Source organism: Cuculus canorus, chromosome 15 (genome assembly GCF_017976375.1).
Source record: "Cuculus canorus isolate bCucCan1 chromosome 15, bCucCan1.pri, whole genome shotgun sequence".
In the NCBI taxonomy this organism is placed as follows: domain Eukaryota; kingdom Metazoa; phylum Chordata; class Aves; order Cuculiformes; family Cuculidae; genus Cuculus; species Cuculus canorus.
In genome coordinates, this window is record NC_071415.1 from 6,965,502 (window position 1) to 6,991,471 (window position 25,970).

General features: G+C 41.6%; 2 protein-coding genes across 6 annotated transcripts in view; both read right to left on the minus strand.

The window, feature by feature from the left end:
• Positions 1-72: 72 nt before the first annotated feature.
• On the minus strand, positions 73-13,559 carry UBE2I (ubiquitin conjugating enzyme E2 I). Of its 3 annotated transcripts, XM_054080958.1 has the most exons (8): positions 13,111-13,246; positions 10,199-10,267; positions 9,773-9,851; positions 9,476-9,559; positions 6,820-6,892; positions 5,762-5,871; positions 5,519-5,598; positions 73-2,866 (listed from the first exon to the last, which is right to left on the minus strand). In XM_054080958.1, the coding sequence occupies exons 3-8, from the start codon at positions 9,836-9,838 to the stop codon at positions 2,803-2,805; spliced, it is 477 nt and encodes a 158-aa protein (XP_053936933.1). In that variant the 5' UTR covers positions 9,839-9,851; positions 10,199-10,267; positions 13,111-13,246; the 3' UTR covers positions 73-2,802. The 3 variants fall into 3 exon arrangements, with proteins under 3 accessions (XP_053936933.1, XP_053936934.1, XP_053936935.1); XM_054080959.1 differs by lacking the exons at positions 10,199-10,267; positions 13,111-13,246 and adding an exon at positions 13,482-13,559; XM_054080960.1 differs by lacking the exon at positions 10,199-10,267 and having other exon boundaries at positions 13,111-13,301.
• A 4,571-nt stretch (positions 13,560-18,130) lies between these two features.
• LOC104065049 (BTB/POZ domain-containing protein KCTD5) overlaps positions 18,131-25,970 on the minus strand; it is a 30,081-nt gene continuing 22,241 nt past the window's right edge. For 2 of the 3 annotated variants that reach the window (XM_054080194.1, XM_054080195.1), the window contains 2 exons: positions 25,674-25,732; positions 18,131-22,213 (listed from right to left, as the gene is read on the minus strand). In XM_054080194.1, coding sequence (XP_053936169.1) covers positions 25,688-25,732 — 45 coding nt within the window. In that variant the 3' untranslated portion in view covers positions 18,131-22,213; positions 25,674-25,687. The remainder of the gene's footprint in view (positions 22,214-25,673; positions 25,733-25,970) is intronic. The other variant, XM_054080196.1, reaches the window with a different exon arrangement.

Sequence of the window (25,970 nt, forward strand, 5' to 3'; positions counted from 1 at the left end):
TTATGAGTTAAAAAAATATTCCAATCAGTGTGTCTGGAAAGTTTGTAGGGATTATTTTTATCTAATGGTACGTTCAGAGAACCCCTCTAATTTCTGGGCTATAGTTTAACTGGAAAACGCAAACAAGGCATGAGCCTCTGACTTTTTGCAGGCTTGAATCTGCCACATGTATTTCAACTACTACACTGAGTTCAGGGTAAACTGACTGCCTAAGTTTAAGAGGAAAAAGTGTTTCCTAGCACTGTTTTAATATCTCAATGTCTCTTCAGTAATTTTACGTGGTACTTTTATTTTTATTTACTTTGATAGACGGTCTGAGGCAACATATGGTGCTTTGGCACTTAATATTCAGAGAATGGATTGAGATCAGCCCTGGAGAGAAGGGCTTGGGGTGCTGGTGGATGTGAAGCTCAACATGAGCTGGCAATATGCGCTTGCAGCCCAGAAACCAACCATGTCCTGGGCTGCATTCAAAGCAGCAGGACCACCAGGGCAAGGGAGGGGATTCTGCCCCTCTGCTCTGCTGAGACCCCACCTGCACTGCTCCATCCAGCTCTGAAGCCCTTAGCAGAGAAAAGAGATGGATCTGTTGGAGTGGATCCAGAGGAGAGGCACAAAAGTGAGCCAAGGGCTCACCTGTGGAGGCAGGCTGAGCATTTGGGTTGTGCAGGCTGAGCATTTGGGTTGTTCAACCTGGAGAAGGATTCAGGGAGACCATACTGGGGCCTTTCAGTACTTAAAGGGGTCCTACAAGAAAGAAGGGAACAAACTTTTTGGTGGCACCTACTGCAAGAGGACAAGGGGTTTTACACTAAAAGAGGGGAGAATCCAGGCTAGATAGAAGAAATAATTTTTTTTACAATTAGAGTTGTGAAACATTGGCACTGGTTGCCCAGAGAGGTGGTAGAAGCCCCATCCCTGGAAACATTCAAGGCCAGGTTGGACAGTGTTCTGAGCATCCCAATCTGGTTGAAGCTATCCCCTGCTCAGCGCAGAGGGTTTGGACTGGATGAGCTTTAAAGGTTTCTTTCAATCCAAACTATTGTATATGACCTTATTTAAACCTAAACGTCAGCAGCCCTTGGAGATGGAGGACAACTCAAAGCATTACCTTCACGGATACAAGTTCTTCAAGTCACAGCAAGGATTTTCACCTCTTAACCCTCTTCCACTAGAGAGATTTAACACTAGCCCTACTGGAGCTAGATTTGGGAGTCACAGCAGCAGTTGCAGTGGTACAAATATTCCGTTTACCTTTAAAAAGAAAAAAAAGAAGCACAAGTAAGTGAATTTGTCATTTAATCTCTTCCTTCAACTCAGTTTTTCAATTATTCACTTTCCCACCCTAACCACATGAAGTCTTTTTCAAGTCAGGTGTTGTCATCACAAGGATTTCTAGATAGTGGCAAGGAACAATCCTACCCAAACAATTTTTAAAGGGCTGAGAATCACCTATTCTATTTTGGGGGAATGCTTTTATGTTATAAAGCTATTGTAATCAAACACAGACAAAAAGAACAGCTGTATCACACTTAAAATCACTTAAGTCTTTATCAGTAACTACTTGTAGTAACAAAAGCACTAAAAAAGCTACAGCTCAGATGAAAAGCTTTTCACCTTTAATTTGTTTTGCAGAACGATTTTGACTAAGAAATACAATTTAAAAAGCAGTATAAGTTTAATAGAGGGCATTATCAGCTTGACATACATGAAAATAACTTACATAATTTAAGTGATTTCCTTTACAGAAGCGAACTGTAGTTGCATAGAGCACATCCTTTTCCTAAAAGCTACATACATGGACATATGGAAGAAGGCACAGAAGTATTTCTGATCAGCAAGTACCATTTAAAATACCCAGCCGCTGTAGGTCCCCTTGCGTTCCTTGGCCAGCTTCTGTCGTTGTTCGTATCAGTGTAACACCTGCATTATGTTAACATGGTCACACCAGCGCGTTGATCCTGTTATGCACAGTAAACCACTGGTCTCTATCTAGAATTCCTTAAGCTCCCATTCCTACTCAGCCCAGAGAAAAGCCACATTCCCATTGGGATGCGGGCAGGGGAAAGAAATGCAGGCAACAGCTAAACAAAAGGCAAGTGCAGCATCACAGGCCTCAAGAACAGGACTTGCACTGAATTGTGTTCAGAGCCATTCAAATGGCAGTCTTTTAATCCTTTTAATGAAGATAAATGAAACAAAGCCCTTTATATAAACAGTTTATTTACTCTAAACAGCAACACAGACAGAACGCCATATAAACACAAAGGAAGTGATGCAGAATAAGGATGCTGGCTGACTTTGGATCTCAGAGGCTCTTAAGCAATAACAACCTAGTTTTTGAAAGATAGAAAATCAAATTCAGGGAGGGAAGGGGGTGGAGGGCATGATTTTTTTTTTTTCATACAGCCAGCTAGAGGCTAAATATAGTTCTAACATTTTAAAGCATGCCTGCATCAGATAGCAAAGTAACTAGAGATACTAGTGAATTTATAGAAGTATAAAAGTTTATAATTTTACAGCAGTTGAAATACTGACATCAATATTAAAATAAAAGCAAGTTTTACATAACAATCAAAAATACAAAAGACTGAAGGAAGAGACCCTGTATGAAAAAACTGGGGGCAATTCAGCAAATTTAGAACTGTATACAAGTGGCGAATATGGAAAATGGCACACATACAACCCCCTCCCCTAAGTGGATGTTAATTGTACATAGCAACATTAGATTTTGCAAAAGTTTTGTAAACAAGTTCTTGCCAAACCAATCCCTTCCTTTTTAAGATGCTGCATGACAGATGCTTATGATGGTGCAAACTTCTTGGCTTGTGCTCGAACCCTCTTTTCATATTCCACTCTGTTTTGGCTGAATAGAAGAGAGAGAAAAAGGGTAATTACAGCTTGAGAAATCAGTGGCCATCTTAGACTTACTACTGTTATACTTCTCTTTGATATGAAACTAACTCATTGCAAGACAATTACAGAGAAATTCACTGAACTAAGATACATTAAAGGCCCTTCTGGATCATTGTTCTGACAGGTTCCTTGAGAAGGATGTCAGGTCCTGTTTAACCAGTTACTTCTTGAACTTCATCCGTTGTCAATGATTATACTATGCCTTCAGACTGTACAGTTGCTACAAGTAGCACCTGGTCCTTTTCAAGGCCAGCTGTACCTAACACGCAGGCATCCTTATTCACCTGAATATGTATTTTCCATTCCTGGTGTTAAAACCTGAGGCTATTAACAAATTCCAGTATCTTAACAGCACAAAGTGATCGATGAGAGCAGTTTGTGGACTTCATACGATTTTAAAGTATCTTATTTGGGGAAGGAGGGGAAGTGCTCTTAACAGGAAAATGGTAACGGTATGGTAGTTTCTCTCTGCTGACAATGACCTCAGGGGGTTAAAAAAGAGCTAGCTCAGCATTTTGAAGAAACATTGCACCTCACTAAGTCCAGCACACAGCAGCACATAAAAGGGCAAGTTCGTGGTTTTCTATTCTCAGGCCAACAAGAGATGGTAGTAGCTTAGTAGAGTATCCACGTACAAACACCATACTTTGTATTAGCTGTCAGAAGTGTCAGTCAAGAGCTAAAAAAAAGTCTGTTACCATCACTCTTGTGCCAGAGGTAGTTTACAGTGGCTAGATTTGCCAACAATTTTGTAGTAAACTTAACTTACTTTCAGAAGGCTTGCTGCAGTAAAAAAAAAAAAAAAAAAAAGGCAGCAAATTATATCCTCAGAAATTGACAGGTTTTGGAGGGGGGTGAAAAACAAAGCCAATTTTGGTCACATCCAAGAACGATTACTAGCAAACAGACTGAAAACAGTCTAGTTTCTTCTCAAACAATTTTACAAACTTTATTCTAATTTTTTTTTCTTTTAAGTTATGTTGCATTGTTACATGAGAACATATCTCTGCTCACTCTTACACCCATGGAGTCCACACACAGGAACACCTGCCATGGCAGGCTCTGCATGACTCGGCGAAGAGGCTGGCACATCAGGAGTGCCAAAGGAATCCTGAGAACAAGTGTTTGTATTTGAAATACAGAGTTTGTTCTTCGAGTTTAACAACTGGACCACAAGACATCTATTTAAATACCGGGGAAGATGCAGTGTTGTTTATCAACTACACCAAATCACAAATGCATACACAATCCTGCTCTGCTGAGTGGCTTCTACCAGTTACTCATTACATAATGAGAGACACACTCAGACTGCACAGTATATAAATACAGTAACGCATCTGAAGTACTATGCATGTCCAGAAGACATGAAAAGGGTAAATGGAGACTATTATCTATTTGAAGTAACAAAATCCACGTGTAATATTTTTTTCCTCAATAATTTTTTTTCTAGAAGCACTTAAAATAAAGCAGAAACAAGACTTGCAAAGACTTCTGTACAGTGGGAGGTGATAAAATGAAACACTATTTATACATGTATAAAAGTATGTTATTCCTGCCTCATATTCCCTCAGAAGGGCTTTTTTAGGGAAAAAAAAAAAAAGGCAAAAGGGCAAAGCAGGGGAGGCCTGCCTTGCCATTATTGGTACACAAAGGTACTGCCTGCAACTGTGGCAACCAACTGCCCTCCGGGTGCACAGTCCCCTCAAATCTTCAGCAGGTACTTAAGAAATGACGCTGAGCAAAGCCTTTAATTAAATCCCAGAGACACTACCCATCCCTAGGATTACTTTTCGCTATAATCTGGTAAGAGACTTTTGATATAGGTTGCACGTGAAGTCTCATACAATGCCTTTCTTCAAACCTGGCACTCTCCTAGAGACTTGGTTCTTCTATCCAGAATGGCAATTCCACATTTCCATCTTAATAGTTATTTCAGCAACTGTCAGTGCCAAAAGCATTTGTTTAAAGCATTTTGCTCCCCTAAAGATCAGCCATCCATTTTCAAGAGGAGTTTACACTTTAGCACACAAATTATCACCTTTCCTAATCAATGCAAACTTCACTCTGCTACAGCTACAAGCTCTACGTACTTTTTAACCTATTCTTCTGGAGGATATAGTTCTCACAAGGTGCCGCCTGTTTCCTATAGCAATAACAGCAGCTTCCCTTTATCCTTCAAGTACAAGTGCTGACAGGAACCCACAGTGGGCAGAAGTCAGTCACTCCTACACTGACAAATGGGACTTGTCACCTAATTTAGCTTCCTCTGTCATTGTCTCATGAAACCATGATGCCTCTACTCAGCCCGTGCTCAGGGGAAAGGATTCCGTACTAGTCTTAGATGCAGGACAACAATCGTCATCTGACTGAAGGAGCCTTCATACTTTTTTGCTGTTCTAATGCTTAAAAGCCCCACAAGTCCATTAACTGTGAAGTAACTGTTGTGTTCAAGCTTAGCACAAGCTGGGCATCCCCACAAGATACAGCCATGAAGGTAAGACAATTCCCTGATGATTCCTAAAACATCTACAAGTTGCAGTACAAGTAACAGACAGCTGTAGGCAATGTGACAACTTTCAAGCTGATACACAAAGATATTTACCAGTAAATTGTGTAAGCCTCTGCTTGAGCTGGGTCTTGAATATTTGGTTCATTTAGAAGTTCTTGTATTCCTAACAAGATCTGTGCAAGAAGGAACAACACAGGCATGTATTACTGAGACACATTCAATTAGAAAACCCTTAGAAACTAACTGTAGAAACAGAGCAAACATCTTACATTCACATCCAATAAGCAAACAAAGCAAATAAAAGGGCTAAGAACAAGTCTAAGTACAATTAATGACCTGTTTAATTGTGATTGCTGGCCTCCAGTCCTTATCCTCCTCTAAGATGGAGAGGCACACTGTGCCTGAAGGATACACATTTGGGTGGAATAACGGTGGTTCAAATTTACCTGGTGAAGAAGAGAAAATTACTTGCAGGCAGTGCTAAGTCTGCGATCAGAGAGAGCTGCTTTAGATCAATGGAAAAAAAACCCAAACAGGCCAAAGACCCCTCAGTCCCCAAAAACTCCACACAGATTTCTGTCACATACACCTTCTCAGGCACAAGAGCTCATTTAACACTTGCAGGATGTGCCAGTTGGCATTTCTTAAGATACCCATGCCAAATGTATTCTAAAAAGATACATTTCCCCTTGTGTCACGTGTATTTAGGAGTGACATAAACAATAGGAGTGCCAAGACAACCGATACAACTGAAACACTACAATGAAGTGAGAAATAGAAGTGCTGTCAAGAGCCACTGTAATCAGTCATCAATTGGAGATGGTAGCCAGTTCAAGAACCAAGAAACTAGGCAAGGCAATATATGTTTTCAGATTATTCTTAAGTAGGCAAGTTTGAGATGGGGTAAGGAAAATTCAAAACTTCAAGGAAACTAAGGATCTGAAGATCTGTTGTACATCATGTCAGAAAGAATAGGTCCATGTTTTACAGCAAGTTGATAGAACATTTTTCTTAATTATTTTTTCTAAGTTCTTGCATTCTGAGCTCTTGGCTTAGAAGATCAACTGAACAGTAAGAACACGAAGAGTTTCAGTCTGACCATGCCCACCTATTAGTTTCCAAAGACTGCTGATCAAGTACTGAATACTTCAATGGGTGCTTTTGTCAAGGTTAGAGAAACCCATACAGCAATCCCACTCCCAATTTCATTATATTGAGCACTTAACTTACTTCATCACAACTTTCTAAATGCAAAGTGGTAAGTGGAGAAAAAAAGAAAAAAGTAACTTTCCTTTAAAATAATCCTTAAGCAAGTAATAACCATTTACAAAACCTCATGGACTAGTTTAACATTGTTCAAATAAGCCTGTGGGTTTTTTCGTCATTTTACTTACATTTTGGGGGTGAAGAAGGGTAGTCATCCTTGAAAAGCATCCGTAGTTTAAATAGGCCTCCTTCCCATGGTGTCTAGAAAAAGTTAAGGCAGTTTAGATTACAGCAAGGACAAGTCAAACTCGTGGAAAAAAAAAGTCTTATCAAAAATAGTTTCTCAGGCAAGGCACACAGAAAAAAAAACAGCTGTCCTACAGTGTAGCATGCTGCCTAGACTGAGGGAAGCTATCCTACCTATATAAGGAGGTGAAGAAAGAAAGCCCTGCTTTTCAACTTCATTACAGCTAGTTAGTGTTGTGGAGTCATCAACAGTTGGGAGCAATGCCAGTAATTCCATTTACAAGTAAAGTTTTCATAGTACACAGAAGAGAATACTTCTAAAGTTTTATGAAATGCACATGCAGTGAGGAAGGGGCCACTATACTCCCACTTGAATAAGCCTGAGAAGACAGGATATGGATGCACTCCTTAAGCACGCGGATGTAAATAGCTTGTCTTTTTCCTCATGAGAATGTGGCCAAGAAACCCACATATTGATAAAAACTTTGGAGAGCGCTTTACTACTGCTACAGTTAACACTGAGGCTCACTAGTCTAAACTAACCCTGTCTGCATTTGGCAGCAAGTAGTCTCACAAATTCCATCTTCAGCTGTCAACAACAAGAACTATCTATTCACCACACCTTCTCACAGGAGACAAAGCTGCCTGTTTTCAGAAGGGAGAAGACTTTTCAGTGAATAAAATTACTATTTTGTTTGCTTTCACTCATAGGGGAAGACAAACAGCTTTTAATAATTTCTTCAGGTGAACACCAGAAACAGTCAACAAAAACCTTTTACTGTCTTTCTGACAGGGCAACATACCCTACAGATAGAAGACAGCAGACACTGAAAAGCCTCGCTAGCATAGCAGCATAACAGCATCACTACCAAGATTATGCTGCATTACTGGGCAGGTTGCAGAAGTTCTTAAGAGTCAAATTCTAGGTAGTTAATGAGCGATTGCTGTCAAAAAAGCAAATGGAGATATCCAACCCAGGAATAACACCACTTTATGTCCATTTTTTATCTAGCTAACAAGGAAGCATTTTGGTAGTTTAACAGACCCCTCTGCCTCCAGGGAAGCAGCTGGCTCCAGACGCAAAGTGCACAGAAAGCAACCAGTCTGGTCAAGATGAGCAAACCACGCTGCTTCTTGTTAAACAGACAGCATTTTTCCTCAACTCTGATTTTTTTTTTAAAAATCTCTACCATTAATCATGAGAGCATAACCAATACATTGCTGCTGTGATGCACTTTCTACAAGGCAAGAAGTTGGCTTTAAGGGTCTTGCTCAATCCATTTGGTAGTTTACAAAGCTTGAAGTCGGTAGCACGAAAGTTTTGTATGGCATGAAGGTTTTACTTGGGCATTTAAAGATGGTATCTTGAAAAGGTACCTAAACAGCTATTATGAATGATAATCTTATTTTGGCAGAACACAAGGGGACGGTTTTTTCCTTACACCACTGAATTAATTTTTAGGTGTTTCTTTAAGAACTTGAGCTGTGGGGACAACTACCAAAGTACTGAGCTAAGTTACAACCACAAAAGCAATGCCATGTTCAGCGTTACATTAAGGCAGCACTACAGAACCTGCAGGTTTTGCCTACACACTTTGTCCTCCCAGGATCTAAGAAAAGAACTCTCAAGAGGATTTAAGCAAGTTTGCAATAAGCCGTAGAACAGGCAAAAGAATAAAGGAAGTCCCACATTCAATGCAAAACGCGAGAGATGCGAAAGAATGAAAAGCACCAAGTAATTAATCGTATTATCTCAGAAGAAACAACTGCTTTCAATGAATTCAGGAATAATCACTACATGCTAAGTAACATCCTGAAAAGATAGAAACAAGACTCTGCTCAGAATGAGATGTTATAAAGGCAGTGTACAAAATCAAAGATGTTTCATACACTAATGATTAATTCCACTGGGAAAGTTTGCATTTGTCCCGTCCCCTAGAACCAGAGCAAGCTGATAAAAATAAATAGTCTCTACAGACTTTTTCCTTTCCCTTGTTATTTTAAGTAAAAGGACACAGAAGCACAAGTGAAATCAGATAAAGAGAAACAATGTTAGAGAGTTCTATTATTCTAATACAAAAAGAGAAAATTCCAATAAATGGAAGGCAATGAGACTCGATGATAATGCAGAATTATTTTACACAAAATACAAGAAGTTAAAAACAGTGCAGCAGCACTTCTCTGGGATGGAAGGGTCTCACTGTTTTATGGACAAAAAGGGTACTGGCGGTTAACTGGCAGAGGCAACATCTTGGTGGTATGAATTTTCAAGCTGTAGGGCTTAAACCAGCACTTCATAATAACAGAAGTGATAATAAGCCCAGGCAGGAGGCAGAACACAACTTCAAGTTTGTCCAAGACAGGACCCTTTTGCTCCTCTGAACACTTATATACGTAAGGTGGTTGGTGCCAACATTTGAATGGGCTCAGGTGTATTTTGTCCAATATCATCCTTAGCCAACTCCACCTGGATTCCAAAGTAGCAGTAGGATCCAAACATTTATATTAAACTACCTGCAAGTTATATTCCCAGGGTAACGCACAAGCAGGCTCATGTTACTTTTCACCATAAGACTTTAGGACAACTGCAATTCTTACCCCTTTCTTTCCTGGAATAGCACACTCCCAGTTCATTAAATTCATGGTGCCATCTGGGTTTTTCGTAGGTACTGCTACAAATCCCTGGATAAGGCAAAAGGCCAAAAGGTGAGAAGTCTTCAGAAGACTTAGAATACTTTGTGACATTTTATCTTTATGTAGAGCTATTTACTTTTGAACTATGTACTTCTAAGGAGTTTTAATTAAAAAATTAATTTAATTTAAAAAAAATCACACCAAAGTAAAAAAAAAACCACAAAACTTCAGAGTCATTAATTTAACAGTTCTCATACTTACAAATGGATGGTCTTTTCTCCACGCTTTTCTCTCCTGTGCAAGCCTGCTAAGAGCTATGCCAGACATATTCAGAGTCCCTCTAGAACAAAAAGAATGGCTTTTACCACAAACTTTTATTTGTAGTGTAAACAGCACATGATATTATAAGCCCTGCTCAATCAGGAAATATTTTGGCCTCTGATTTTCACCACTATAGCCAAGACACGTTTTTGCACACCCTGCAGAAGTTAACAGGAATAACATCCAGTTTCCCCATCAACCCCCTCTTAGTTACTGGACTTGACCTATAGAACGCTATCTCCACTTTGTGTTTTGTATTTGAACCATATTGTAGAAATTACTTTGACAGTAACCTGACAGCAGAAGTACTATCAATGATGGGAAAAGCGTTCAGACTTCCCACCGGTGCGACTGATGAACACATACCTATCTCCTCACTACACCACAAAAGGAACGGCTTTCTTCTGCAGGCAAACACCTGTACCACTCCTCTTTCTAGCAAACAGGGGAATAAGAAATGTTATTTTTAGACTGTAAATTCCTGTTGAAAATGGTATTCTACAGAAAAGCAACACAGGCACAGAACTTAATGGAATCCCCTCAGTTTGCAGTGGTGCCACTACACAACTTATAGACAGCAGCAGGGACAGAGAAAAATACAGAACTGAGCTGAGGAAGAGCCAGCAGCCCACTCGTCCCACCAGGTAGGATTTCAATTCCAGTACAAACAGAATAATGTTTCTGCACCTCCCTTGCCCCAGTAACAGCTAAGCACGGTGACAGACTGCAGGAGAAACACACAGAGGACAGGTCACTACTGCGTACGACACCAGAGCAGTTCTGGACACGATGGCTGCAACAGAGAGGTGCTTTCAGACTCCGAGGAGGAATCTCCATTCACCCAGACCACCAGTAAAAGCGAGTGTTTATTTCTCATGGTCGAACTGTATCTGAATCTAGGGTTTCTAGCTACACAGTCAAAACAAACTTCGGTGAAGGTTTTTAATCCTTATCCCTACCACATTTCTACCCTTTTAAATAAGAGCTGATACTTGGCAGTTCGACAATTCAGTTTGTACTCAACTCCACAGGTAGCTAACAAGCTTTTAAGGCAGCCAGGAGAGCAGAGCTCTTCCTTTGAACAATCTTACAGAACCGATGAAAGGAGCTTGGTTTTTTTTGAAAGTTTTGCGTGGATGGGTAATACATAATTTCAACTTCAAAAGAGCAATTAAATTCATGTCAGATAACGCTTTTTAAAAGGGACTATTAACACTCAAACACGCACACAGAAAAAATCCTGTATTCAGTCAAATATCCCTCCTGTATTCCCAAAACAGGCATCTTGGCTATGTCAGAAGGCTTGCAGCGCTCAGTCCACACATGCGGTAAGTAACACCTTTAGTCTGTTCACAGATGGGAGACATGGAGCCACCGGAAAGATACTGCTGGGACAAAAAACTTCTCTTAACCAGCCTACATAGGGAGTCATTGTCAATATTTTGTTAGCCCGTGCCCTTACAACAGATGGAATAAGCTACTGAAAACAGGGCAAGTGCAGGTGTGCTGTTAGTGTTATAACGGGGGACCACAGGCACTAACTTCCCAAAATAATTTGAAAAAGTTATTTGTGCTTATAAACCATTCAAATATTCTAAGATAGTTCAGTAACTGAGGTACTTTTATGCCATGGAATATATTACACGATGCTTTCAAATACACAAATTATATTTCCTGTGACTACCAGACAATTAATTATGTGCACCTCAAGGGAAATGCCAGTCCTACAGAACATTGCCAATGAAGTCACTTTTCCACAGGAAAAAAAAGTTTTCAGGTTCTGTATTCTGCTTGCTTTTGCGACTGGTTATGCTCTATGCTGTGCCTTAATAATCTAAGGATTTTATTATGCTGCATCAATACTTCTCCATGTCTTGAGGCATTTGACTTAGTTAAGCCTTGACAGACTACATCCAAGATTTCAGTATGTATGAAGGGACCACAGGTTTCAGGTACCCTGGCAAGAGCAGAAAAGCATGTAAAACCTCATCACAAACTGCTACCAAGTAGAGATTATAGACCAAGGCTGAAATTCCACTTCAAAATTAAGATCCCATTAGGTAAGCATCCCCTCAAAAGCCAGCCATTAGCGAAATTGCCAATATGTACTCCAGCAGCTCTTCAGTAAAAGAATTTAACTTTAGTTCTGCTGGACCTTAAGATAGACCAGAGATCAATCACCTCTGTGTATGTTCTGGTCTCAAAAGTTACGGAGTGGCAAGAAGGAGCGAGATACCGAGTGGGGATTAAACCTGACCATACAATATTCTCACTGCTACTTTTATCTTCAATAATTTATGTACATGGTTGGTTTCATTTGGTTTGGCTTTTTTTCCTCTCTCTCCACACTGGAATAGAGGTTAGTCCAAATATCTTTGGCTTAACTCCTTGCTTTCGTGAGTTTTTAAAATGCCTCACAAATACAAGACGTCTCTATTAAACTGAAATTGTTAGTATTAAAAAAACCACAATTCAAGAGAACTCTGCAAACACCACACACACCCCCAATCCACACAAATAAATAGTCCCAAACACCCCAGTTCTCGGGGTTTTGCTTTTTTTTTTTTTTTTTTTTTTTTTTGGTTAGGCTCACACATGATTTGTTTTCTTCAACTAAGAAATTTACTGCTAACATATGGAATCTAAGTCCCAACATATTTATGTGCTAATTCATCGGGAAGAACATAAACTTTTCCACAGGAGGAAGCGTCTCAACACTGCCCTGTAGGGACCTCGGAGCTCAGGCTTCACATTTTGCTTAGTTTTAGTCCCTCAAACAAACCCTGGCACTAACAGGGAGCAACGTTAATTAGAAAATTAGCAGAAATCCCCATTTTACGCAGCAGCTTGCTTTGGAAAAAGCCCTCTCCCGAGTCCAGCGCGCCCGCGGGTGGCGGCTCCGGGACCCTGGCACGGCGGCAGGGCTCCCGACCCCAACGCCGCGCTTCGAGCCTCCGGAGCCCCGCGGGCCGCGGGAGATCCCCGAGGCCGCCGGCCCCACACCGCTCTTGGCGGAGGCCGCGGGGACGAGGCCGAGGGCCGCGGCCGGGCCCGAGCGTCGCGCGGCGACCGCCGAGCGCGACAACGACAAAGGCCGCGGGGCCCGGGGCCGCCGCCGAAGCCCGCCAGGCGTCCCCACCGAGCCGAGCCGGGCCCGCGCCCGCCGGGGCCTCCGGGACGGCCCGCGGGAGGCGCGGCCGAAGCGCCGGGCTGCGAGCCCCGAGTCGCCCCCGCCCGCGCCCCGGGGCCGCCCCGCTCGCCGCCCGGCCGGGTCTCACCGTGATCGGCCGAGCAGCCGCGCGTGTCCCGGATCGAGGCGGCGGCGAGTGACCCGGATGTTCCCGGCGCGGCTCCCCCCCCCCGCTTTGTCTCTGCCCGGAGTTTCCCTCCCTCTTCCCTGGGCGCAGAGCGCGGCAGCGCCGTGTGTCCCTCCGCGCAACCCGTCCGCGACGCTGCGCCGTCGCGATGCAGCGCCCGGGCCCGCCCGCCGAGCTCTATGCCCTCGCCGCACAGGACCCAGAGGTGGCCGGGACGGTGCCTGAGCGCGGGAAAAAACGCCGCGGGGGGGGGTCTCGCAGGAGCGCCGCTCTCCCACGCGCAAGCCCTTCCTCGCGCCCGCAGACCCCGCCAAAGCCCGAACGAGCGTTACCCTGGGCGCTGCTCGGGCCACTCCGCCCCGCGAGGCCCCTGTCCTGCGCGCGCGCTCCGGGCTGAGCCGCGCCTGCCGGGCGCTGATTGGAGGGGCGGGAAGGCCGGGGGCGGGGCGAAGGGGCGAAGAGGCGATGGGGCGGGGCGAATGGGCGATGGGGCGGGGCTCCTGCGTCTCCCAGGCTGGGGGCGGGGTTGGCGCTGGCTTGTGGCACTCTGGGCCTTCCGTCGGTTTCGGTCGGGTCTGACCGTGCGCTCGAGCTCCTCCCGTGCAGGTGCGCAGCCCCAACGCCTTCCAATTGCAGCCGGGACCGGGAGAGGCGCCGTTTCACGGGAACGCTTAAGAATGCAGAACAACGATTGCACTTCAAACAGACAAACCGAATCCTTGGCCCGTTTGCCGTGTCCTCGTCGAGTCCTCATTTAGCTTCTCTCCATAAACGAGTTGTTGGGCAGCAGTTAATGCGCTCCCTTAGAGTGACCGAATCGTAGAATGGTTTGGGTTGGAAGAGACCTTAGAGATGATCTAACTCCAACCCCCCTGCGATGGGCAGGGGCATCTCACTGGATCAGGCTGCCTGGAAGAGACGGTTCCTGTTCACGCTTGGGCTGCTTGTGCACCACAGGGCGTCGAGCAGGCCTCCTGCCCTCCTGCGGGCCCTCGCTACCACCCAGTGTTCTCTTTTCCCAATGCGTGGGTACCTGTGGCAGCACCTGCCTTTGCTTCTTTATTAATTTTAACTCTGAAGCGCTAGAGAAGAGCTGGAGGTCGGACATAAGCTGCAGGCAAAAGAAAACACCCAGCAGTCACACAGAACCTGGAGAACAAGGGGAGCACCCAGGTTCTCCATCAGCACCAGCCGCAGGTGGATTCACCAGGCAGTTACTGGCTGCCATCTCAGTGGCTCATTAATTGATGAAAATTGATTTAGAGTTCCTGATGGTGCCTTTGCGGTGATTTGGAACAGGGGCTTCCAGCAGGGCTGCAAAGTGGAACGTAAATAATAAATCCACTAAGGATCTTTTCCCTGCAGCAAACACCCACAACAGAACCAGGACAAACACATACTCCCCTCTATGCTTTCCCCAGTGCTTCCAGAGACATTACCAAAAGCAGCAGATTTTAGGGGAAAGTGCTCACAGGATTTTTCTCACAAAGTTGTGCGAATCACAGTCTAGGAGACTATCACGTAAATACAGACTGTGTCTATGACTGCCAGGCAAGACTTCAGCACACTGAAAGATCAGTTTGCAAGGTCATTCTCATCTTTCCAACATGAAACTTTCCACTGAAAGGCAGCTTCAAATAAATGCCAAATGTTATAAATTATCCAAACAAGCCGTTAATGACTCACTCACCGGTGTCCCCTTGATTAACTGGTTTCTTGATCAGGGTACACCACCTTCCCTTTACACTCTCACTGTTGCAGAATGGTGAAAACACTTGAAGCTACAGATCTGTACACCAGGAATTAGGATTCAAAACAGCACTGGCTAAGCGTAAAGTGCAAATACTTTCAGTAGGACAGCCTGACAAAAATACAGAGGCACATGTTGGTAAGTTAATGTCAGCTAGGGCAATGTTTGTACGGAGGACTTCATTTCATTAAAATTCAAATGCAATTAAAATGCAGGACATTAGTGTTATTTTTACTGATGTTACTGGATATGTAAGTAAAGATTAGAATGTGCTTTGCATTAAAACTGACTGAACTTCTGAGATGAAATTCAGGTGTAGGTAACTGTACAGCTTCTAGGATCTTAGATCCCAGGCCTCAACTTTTCATACTTAGTCCTTACTAGCAGTTTGGAAAATAAGAGCAGTTTGGTGGTCTCTCATACAAATACTAAATTATGAACTTTTCTGTACTTGTGAAAGACTCAGCCATCAAGCTGCCTAAATAATTTCAGCAACCAGTGCTTAGTACTTAATAGTTTATTTCCTTCAGCCCTTTCCATCTTTAAAACTTTTGCAGCAAACGTACTAAGTGGAGTCTTATTTATGTTTCTGATGCTGTGTGTTGGCCTCATTACAAAGTGACAATTTCAGTTAGCTTACTTTTTCAGACAAAGGAAGTACTTATATTAAAAAGCTAAGGACTGGATTCTAAAATAAACCTGTGATGTTAGACATGGTTATTTGAGAGTTGTATGAAAGAAAATGTATGCAAAGTGCTTAGTCCAAACTCAGTACATGTTTGTTTGTGTGATTATTTATCCATACCAGAGAGGATCATTTCCTTCTTTAATGATCAGCAACAGTAATAGGAAACAGAAAGGAAAAAGTCTTAATTTCCCAGTGGATAAATATCTGAATAAACATTTTTTTTTTGTGACAAAGTCTTTCAGGCAGCAGAGAAGAAAAAAATAAATTACTGCTTTGAATCACAGCCCGAAAATGCAACTACATTTTATATTTGAAGTGCTAAACCAAGAATACCAGTGATACCACACTGTTGATGTCAACCTTAACAGATTTAGAAAAGAAAGATTTAAGACATCAGACTTTAAAAGGGAAAAAACAGGTTTATTTCATGCAGTTTACAATACGCTAGTGTTATGAAAAGGAAGTTAAAAAAATACCCACACACATTTTAACTGTATGCTTGTTTTAAAAATGATGGTTAACTGTAACCACCTTCAAATAATTTGGGAAGCCCTAGCAGATTTTTAGCCAAGGAAAGAAATTCCATGGACTCAGTTTCTTCTCTATGTCTGTGCTAAGAGTTTTGGCTAATGCAAAAGCATTAAAACCAGATCAAAACTCAAACTTTGCTGCAGTAAGAACACTTCATAGATAATGAATTGGCACAAAATAAAGTGTTATTGCTAATCCACTATCCAGGAAATAACATCTTGCAAGTATGGCCACTTGGAAATTAACACAAACAGCTGATGCACAACTAATTCTGAGATCAGGGATTCTGGGGGAAAAGGAAACAAAACAGAACATCTGTTGAGCTGGGCAGGTGTGTCTTGTGAGTCCATAGGAAACGGATTTTTCATAGCTCGGCTCAGGCAAGGGTCAGGCCAGAAGAAGTTGGAAATAGTTGCCACTTGATACTCCCTTGGGTTTGTGATCTTGTTTCAGTTCCAGGTAGACAGGCTGGCAATGTTTCTCATGCAGTGCCTCGGCACTTGCTTCATCCCAGCAAGTGTACGTGAGCCAAGGTAAGTTTGAGTAAAATCGTGCATAAGCTCTTGGAAAACCTTCAAAAGGAGCATGAATCCCACACAGGAACACGGCAGCTTTCACACTTCAGATGGCCAAGCCTGGACACCTCAGCAGGGGTTAAGCCAGGTCAAAATGCAGGCTCAGCTTTCTAAGGCAAGGAGAAAAGAGCCTCCTCCCCTCCACCCACTCCTCGAGTAGCAAAATCACTTTCCAGCTCTATTTGTAGCAGTATCCATTCACAAAATTGGTGAGGAGTTCAGGCCTCAGTAGCCCCTGCTGAAGTAAAGGACAGACGTGTTGCAATGAAACACTCAGCAAGTATTTCCAGGGCAGAATCTTCCTCAGTGTCTCTCTGTTGCCACTGCTGCTCATAGAAGTTGTTAGATTTCAGCATAGGCAACAACAACGTTGAGGGCATGCATGTTGTCTTCTCTAGTGTACCCCTTACCAAGCTGGACACCGACATTCCACGCCACGTGCATACACTTGTATCTGCAAGTGGTTTAGCCATTTGTAAAAACTATTTTAGAGTCTGCAAGCTGGAAAAAAAAGAACAAACTAGCTGCTTTTTAAATGTTACATGTCTCCAGAACTTCAAATTACCCCTGGGAAGAATTTTAGCCCTTGGCATTTCTGTGCTGAAGAACTCCTGCCTGAAACTCACTTAGGCAAACTGAACAAAAAGATCTGTTTAGCCCTTTAAAGCCTCGGTTCAGTAAGAAGCCTTTAAAGACAGCCCCTGACGTGAGCCAAAAGACAGAAAAGTTCTATGACACTGAGTTCAGAGCGCCTTCCACATATTTTTGAAACTGAGTCTTTATAGTATTTTAAGAATCAATAATTCTACAGACAAACCCAGGTAACATCCTGAGACTGTCCTAAAAGCTGGAGACAACTGCAGTCAAAACTACAATGAAGTAACAGGCAGCATCCTCAGACCGTACGTATTTCAATGTTGGTGTGGTAGAAAAGACACTTCTCCAATGACCACTGGCAGTTTGAATCCTCCCGTCCTGAGCTGAACAGGCAGAACAAAATCTCATTTCTTTTCAAGGGCCCCACCTTTCAGGGCTGATCAACGAAGTTAATTTGAAAACCTTGAAATATGCTTTTTATATGGTGAGAAAGAGAATAAAATAGGAAAATGACATCTTGTGGTTTTATCACATCTCAAGTGAACAAAATTGTAGGCTTCATCTCCAGACTCTCTTTCACTTGACTTTGATCTCCATGGAAAGCCGAGTACTTTACTTTTCTCTCAGTACTCCTCAAGTACTGAGATACACTGGAATGTAATCCAGTATCTCTGACTGACTGGACAACAAACATGATAAACCAGCTTCTAAGTAATTTCATTCAATCAGACACTACTGCATTTTTTTGATTCCAAGTTCATTTTTTAAATACTAATAAGAATAGTAATTTTTAATTAATATGTGTTAATTTGCTGGTGATAGCTCTGCACTGCTCAAAAAGAGACCAACAACTCTCCAAAACCTCAACAGACATTCACAGAAGACTGTGTTTAGAAAACACCATCATCCTACTCAACACACCTGTCTCCTAAGCATCAAGTTTTCTTTTGTTTAATCTGCCAGAAGTTTTCATTTTCTCCTGAAAAGAAAACTCTCTCAGAGAAAGAGGAGGTTGAATCAATTTGGTATCTTCGAGAAATCATTCTGTTTGTAATCAACTGTAACTGTGTGTTTGCATTCCTAAAATTGGAGCTACACAGCTGTTGTTTAAAGAAAATCTGAAGACAAAAATGTTGCATGGATACATCGAGCTTGACTTCTTAAGAAATAACTTTTACTAATGATACAATGAAAGATTAAAGGAATTTTTATCATTACAAGAAATTTGGCTGACTTTGAAAAAAACACGGTACATTTCCAAATTTTCCAAGCCTAAGATTCTGAGAACTGGAGGTTTAGTAGAGAATCAATTAAGCTCCTAAATACAACCAGGTCTTCAACACACAATTAAATTACTGCAGGATAACAAACCGCCTTTAGCCATAATCCACAGAAACCCAACAGTAAGGGGGAGAAAATGCCAGGTAAACATTTGTCATTTGTTTATAAAAGAAAAATATAATAATAAAAATATATTTCACATTTTCTGTTGGAGCCACTGACTTGGACTGTACTTTTGGACAGTGATTATGGACCAGGTGACGCTTACACCTCAGAGGCCTCATAATGACTTGTTTATTGCAAATAAACTCTGCTTTAATTGCTGCTTGAAGAAGTCAAAAGCATTTTAACACAAAAGTGCCATCTCTAAGACAGAAAACCAGGCTCGGATGAACATTAAGGCCAGCAGTATGTGAGCTGCTTCCTAACTCAAAGCAAGAAGTTGCTATGGCAAATGTGAACGTCTCAGCTTTTAAACAAATTTAGTGAGAAGTTTGCCATGTAAAAGCCTTTAAAGAACATCACCGAAAATTCACTTATGGGGTGCTGAAGTAACCTCCTGTTCCATAGAGAGCACACCTAACAACTTCACTGAACAATCCTATAGTAAGACGGCAGAAAGTCACATTTTTCATAGAATTCACATTCTCATGAGATGTCACCTTGATTAGCCATTATGTTCAGGTATCTCTCTCTTCCTGCTCCATTTACTCCTGCTGTGATCTCTCAGCACCTTAAATTCTAACCTGGAATACTGTTTTGATTGGAATAAGAGGCTGTGTAAATCCAGAGTCCACATCAATGGACTTCTCAGCTGCTGCCCTGGGAGCCCATCAGTTCTCCAGGTAAAACCTCTCCAAGGGACAAAAAAGACAGGGACAAAGGACTCCAGTTCAACTGTATTGGTACTTCACCTCATCCTGACAGATCTTAGCAAAACGAGCAATGTTTGCAGAATCTGGCAATGCAGATCGTCAGTCTCTAGTGCAATTACCTTGTGACCACAGCTAACTTTATTTGAAATTACAAGAGTCAAATAAAAAGAAACCAAACTTATTAAGGGATCAATTCTTAATGCCTTGCAAAAGGCATACAGTAGCACTTCCATCTATCTGAAAGCCTCGTGTCTTCACAAAAATTAAAGCAATAATGGCATTAGCAAGAACAGGAACATAATTTGTTAAGGTGGTCTCAAACAATAGCACATTTAAGATAATTTACAGAGTACCTGCCTATAAAGTAAGTTTGTTTGTTTCTTTCTTTCTTTCTCAAAATCTTTGTGAGGTATTGGAAACAAAGTGCAAAAGGATTAACCACTCATTTCCCCCAAATTTGCTACAACAGGGATACAATGTAAACTCTCACCATAAAAGCATGTTTTTAAACTGAAAATCCTGAAAAGAAAACACCACCACAATCAGAAAACCTCATTCTTTTACATATCCTAAATTTGTTCAGTTTGCTCGGTTCGTCACTCATGGTTTGCTGCTGTCATTTTTGAAAAATTCACTTTATGAAATAAAATAGTCTGTCTTTTCTGGGTTAAATAAGAGAAACAACAGAAATGCTGATTCAGAAATATCACTGTAAAACATATATTAGGCATCAAAATCCACTTAGACCAAGGCCAAATTATTTTGTAGAGCACATCAAAAAAACAACAAGAAATGTGGTTGGCTTCCAATCCATGAGCTAGGGAGGCTCGGAGAATTCGGTGGAGTCATACGGCTTAAAAGCACAGTGACTACTGCAGCAGAGGAAATGTTTTAATATGCAGCTAACACAGACAACTGTTACGCTTAATCCAGATAAACAACATAATCTGTTACTATTTAGGGGAAATTTGGGTGATAAATTTAAACTGATAAAATATGGGTGCCTAAAAAAGTATAAAAGTATAAACATTTGCCCCTAGACAATTACATTTTTAGTAAATTCAATTCAGTTTTAACATCTTAAAAAAAGACAAACGTTTTATGTGTTTTTGTGGAGGGGCCAGCAGCTTCCCGTGCAGACCACATCCAAGTCGCAAAATGCATTACAAACCCTTTCAAGCATTAGACATGCGGACAAAACACTTTGCCCGTTGCTTAACCTGCTTAGTAAAAATGTTTTTTACAAATTGTTTCTGCCAAACTTTTATCAATAAGTCCTTTAAAAAAAAAAAAAAAGAAAAAGTAGACCCAGGGTGTTTGATAATCTGGCTTTTCTGTAAAGGACTACCTAGAAGATATGCATAAATTCTGAATTACTGAGAATGAAAGAATGAAAACTGGAACATCTTTAGAAACCAAAGCAATCCTAGAGCTTTTTGAAACAACTTTCCACTGCTTTCAGAAGCCAACCAAGTCCAGCTTTACACTGTCAATTGCATTAACTGTTCTAAAGATGTGCTAACGATTCTGCTGAAAACATAGTGTATTGAATAGCTCCAGTCTTGTGTATCAGCCTTCATCAAGGATAGACTAATAAAGCTGCTCAGATGTTTTCAAACAGTGTTCTTTAACTGCATAGTTGAAACTGTATAGAAAGAGAAAGATTGACTACAGGTATCCTGAATGTCTGAAGTAATTAAGTTTCTCAGATGGATGAGCCTGTGTTCACACTCAAGGTTGATTTTAACCCCAGTCACAGAGACAGGGATCTAGGAATAGACAGCTGTATATCTGTACAGCCTCCAGCTCTGGAAAAATCTCCTACATAATCCACAGAGTTCAATGCTTACAGGCATTTTATAAAAGCACAAACACACATACGAGTACAAACACCTCAAAAGAAACAGAATGTTGTTCATTTCAAGTGAATTTTGATTCTCCTTCCAAACACCTGGCTAAGACTGGAGCACGACCTTTTCAGGAGGAAACTATTTTAAAAGAAGGAACATCAAGAATAACTCAGATGAAGGCCATTTTCTCTGAGTTTAGTCTTCCCTTTGGGTACTAAAATATGCCATAAATCCAGTCAATATGTACACCCTTCCTTTAGAGAAACCTTTTTGTCTGTTGTGTAACTTCTCCCATGCCAGTTTCATTTGATCTCCTAGGCTGTTATTACATGATAGAGGATGTCACAGGGCCATCAGGAATGTGCAGTGTAACACAGTCAGCTGGGGCCGCCACTGGTTCTGAAACCTCGCAGGCCCAAATATTTGCATCTGTGGGCTTAATGTATGTGTTTGTGTGTGTGTGTGTGTGTGTGTGTAGCACCAATTACATTGTCCTTTAAATGTTTACAATGATTAGTAGGAAAGTGTCTCCAAACCGATCAACATTGGGTCATCCAGCACCAGACATTAAGTGCTACATGTCTCAGAGGAAAACAGGAGTGCATGGCCATTTCTTTTCAAATGACCAGTGTCAGTCAGCCCACCAGGATAAAACCATGCACTACAACCACAACTGAACACACACTCCCACACCGTCTATTCCCACTTTGTAATCTTGCAATGCTTTCAGCCAGTTGACACCAGCTTATAGGCAAAAACGGTTGAATCCAGATCAACAGGAAATTGTCTAAATCCGATTTTTTCTTTCGCAGATGAGCCTCTTCCGTGTGACAATTCACTGCGTCTTGGAATAAAAGAGAAAAAATTGTCACCGTTCAATACTTTCTTCACATCCTGGAACCTCGTTCTTGCAAAATCTGAAACAGAACAATAGAAATTCTATAAATGAAAATCCGCTCAATGTCATTACTAAATCATGGAGATAAAAAAGCAACATAGTGACTATCTCAAACAACGGATAAAGTGTCAGGGAGCCGGTTCAAGGACTTTCCTGAAGTGTGTTCTTTAAGGCTGAAAAAAGACAGATTGATACATACAATGTCTACTACCAAACACGACAAAAACAGACATAAATCACTGCTAGGAATTCAGTACTACTAATATAATGAAAACTTAAGGTCTGGCAGATGTAAACAGTAAGCCATTTCATCCCACTGTAGTTCTGAAGTTACTTCCGTCCTGTGTAGTAAATTAATTCAGATACTTTATTAGAAATGGAATTTATCTTTCATTTTTCCTGTTCCAGTAAAATGTCCTTAATTCCCTGAAGTTTCAGCTGTAAATTTGTGTCCCATCAATTAGTACTGAAAACACTGATTTCAAAAGCGGTAAGAAAGCAAAGGCACAATCCCTGGACAATAGCATCACAGCCTTCAACGTACAATTTCCTTCTGTGAAGATTCCAGTGTAGTCTGACATGGAGACAAACACGTGATGCTACCCGTACTGAGTAACACACTCCATCCCAGAGGACTCGTGGAACCCGACGACATGCACACACACTTCAAACTGTGTGCCTGCAGGGTAAAGGCTGGCAACCACGTTACACAGCACAGGGCTTTAAATAAAAAAAAAGTCTAGGTATTTGGTTTCTTTTTAATATTGTTAAAATGTTGATAATTAACCTATCAGCCTTTATTAGTCATCAAGCCTAACAAGTCTTTCACAATGACTGTGGTCAAGTAGAGCCTCACCTGCTTTGCATGACTCCATGGGATTTCTAAGGACTGGAGTTCACAAGGAACCCGTCACCGTCACCGTTTGTGTGCCTCAGGGTCAGTTCAGAGACAGCTCAGTGCTAGCTCAAAAAAACCCAACCCTAACTCCACTTTATCAATTGTTCAGTGCACTTTCTGCAGGACCCGGATCTCTCTTTGTGGGGACACAGTTCTTTTTAATTTCCAATTCTATATTGTGATTTTGAAGTTATGAAGCCAGATGTCACTACAGCCAAAATAAAGAAAGATGTTTCCAGTGGGCTTGTGACATGCCTTAGAACCTATTTCAGATGCAAACATTGTTTACTTAATGAAGATAATTTATTATGTGTACTAAGCAAAAAGCATTTTCTATGAAACTGTAGGAAAGATACAAGTGAGTTCTGCGAGGAAAAGCCAGTCCCTGAAAATTGGTCAGCAACTGCTAGGATAATATACTCAAAAGGGACTGGACAAACTTACAGAGGACAGTGCCATTGATACCTACTCATGGTAACACAGTGTCACTGCAGCTCCCATACAATGATCTGGATGCAGGCTTGAAGCTAAAATTCCTAAACTGAGGCTTACTGGAAGGAGGCGAAATGTATCAGGACCTACTTTTATAAATGCTTCATATTTAAACTCTTTCCTTGAGTATTTGCTGCTGGTCACAGCTGAGAACAAAGCACTGGAATAGGTGTCCATGTAGGGGACAACAGTCTGATCCAGCAAACAGAGTCAGTAAATGAAACCATCTCCAACAGAGACAAAAACACAGCTGGAAACAACACCTGGGCAGTTCGAAAATAGTATCAGATCTATGCATTTTGTGAAACTTTCCAATTTAAAATGAAACATTCGAGTTTATTCTTTCCTAGAAGATAAAAAAGTACTTCTAAGAGTAACAGTCTTACAACTACGTTCTGTAGCTTCAGGAACACATGCAACGATTAGCAAGCTGTCACCAGAAGTGTCCCATCCACCTCTGTCCAGAAACTGTGTGAAAGAGGAGCTTTTGTAGTTGTGAGCAGTGACTTTGTCCAAAGAAGAAACTGCATTTCATTATCAGGGCTTCTATCAATATTGTACTTATTAAATGCCAAAAAGATGACTGTTTCTCTTCTGCAATTCAAAATTCCTCCTTTTTTTCCCTGAAAAACCCTTTAAAAAGACTATTCCTAAAAATTTTAAGAGGCTTACTGGGCAAAAATGCCAAAAGAAGATTTCTCAACACTAACAGAGGTAAAAAAAAAAAAATGATAAAGTTACAGGAGGTCTTTTCTGAAACTGCTAAAATCTAGGACTGAGGAGCATGCCTAGGGCAGAATCAGGCACAGGAGTTTCATTTGACAATATGCTCTGCTGGCTAAACAGGTGACTCCATTGAAAATGCTTCTCTGTCCACACACTTTAGATCACAGAATCACTGACTGGTTTGGATTGGAAGGGACCTTTAAAGATCATCTGTCCACATCTTTCACTAGATGAAATGCTTGAAATTATGCTCAAAGCCCCACCCAACCTGTCTCTGAACACCTCCAGGTACAGGACATCCACAACTTGTCTGGGCAACCTGTTCCAGTGTCACACCACCCTTATAGTAAAGAATTTAATCATTATATCCAGTCTAAATCTCGACCCTTTCAGCTTAAAACCGTTCCCCCTCATCCTATCCCTGCACTCCCTGATCAAGAGCCCCTCCCCAGCTTTCCTGTAGCCCCTTTCAGCACTGGAAGGCCGCTATAAGGTCTCCCCGGAGACTTCTCTTCTCCAGACTGAATAACCCCAACTCTCTCAGCCTTTCTCCATAGCAGAGGTGTACCCTCTCCCTGCTCCAATCATCTGTGTGCCACTCCTTTGGACTCCCTCTATACAGGTCCATGTCCTTCCTGCACTGGGAACCCCAGAGCTGGACACAGGGCTCCAGGTAGGAATAAACATGAGCAGTGTTTGTACACACGATAGAAAAAATTTGCAAAAGTTGTTTGTTCTGATGCAACTTCTGTGTTCTTCCACTCCTGACTTTAAAGTATCTCAATCTTCAATAAGATGTCAAACTACAGTGGAAAGGACCTGATGCCTCCCTGGAGAGAGTAGTTTCCTGTGAAAAATACAACTGTGGCACCAAGATCATACTATTTACTTATATTTGCCAGGTCTTGATTAAAAAAATCATTAGTTTGAAAATTAAGAGACAAGACCAAATTTTGACCATGCAGCACATCAGTGAAGTCCACTAATTTATTACCAAATCAGATATTTACTGAAAATGTATGCTGTAAATTTGTATCAGACGCCTCCACACAAAAATATATGATAAAAAGTTGGTGCACGAAAAACAAAACCAAAAAGCAATTCTGACTCTAGAATCTACATGAACTTTTCTTCTCAGCAAAGCTGTAAAGGAACCAATCACACCACAGCTTACAACAGCAATACTAAGTATTGTCAGAGAGGCAATACCCGGAAAAGGAGTTCTATCTTTGCTAACCATGGCACAGCTACAATCACAAACACACACAGCACCAGGACTAGCCAAAGGACAGCACTAGTGGGGGTAGGAACTGGATGAGGCAGAGAAGCGTCTGGGTAAAGTCCTAGGGCAGCTCGTGCTCACCATGACATTTACACTTAATCTGAGTCATTCATATCGTAATCCGTTTCTTCATCCTCACTCTGAGTGCCATGCAGCATGCAGCAAGTATAGAGAAAGGAAGGGAAAAGAAGAGATTGCAAGTGAGTCAGAGCTGCAACAACGTACAGTCCACTTGAAGCACCTGGGAACTACATTTATTTATTTTTATCTGGGACCCCCATTCCTTGTAAGAAAGTAGAGCAGACAATTTCACAGAGGAACATTACAGACTTCATGAAAACGTCCTCTTTCAAATGTCCTAAAGTCAGCACACAGAAG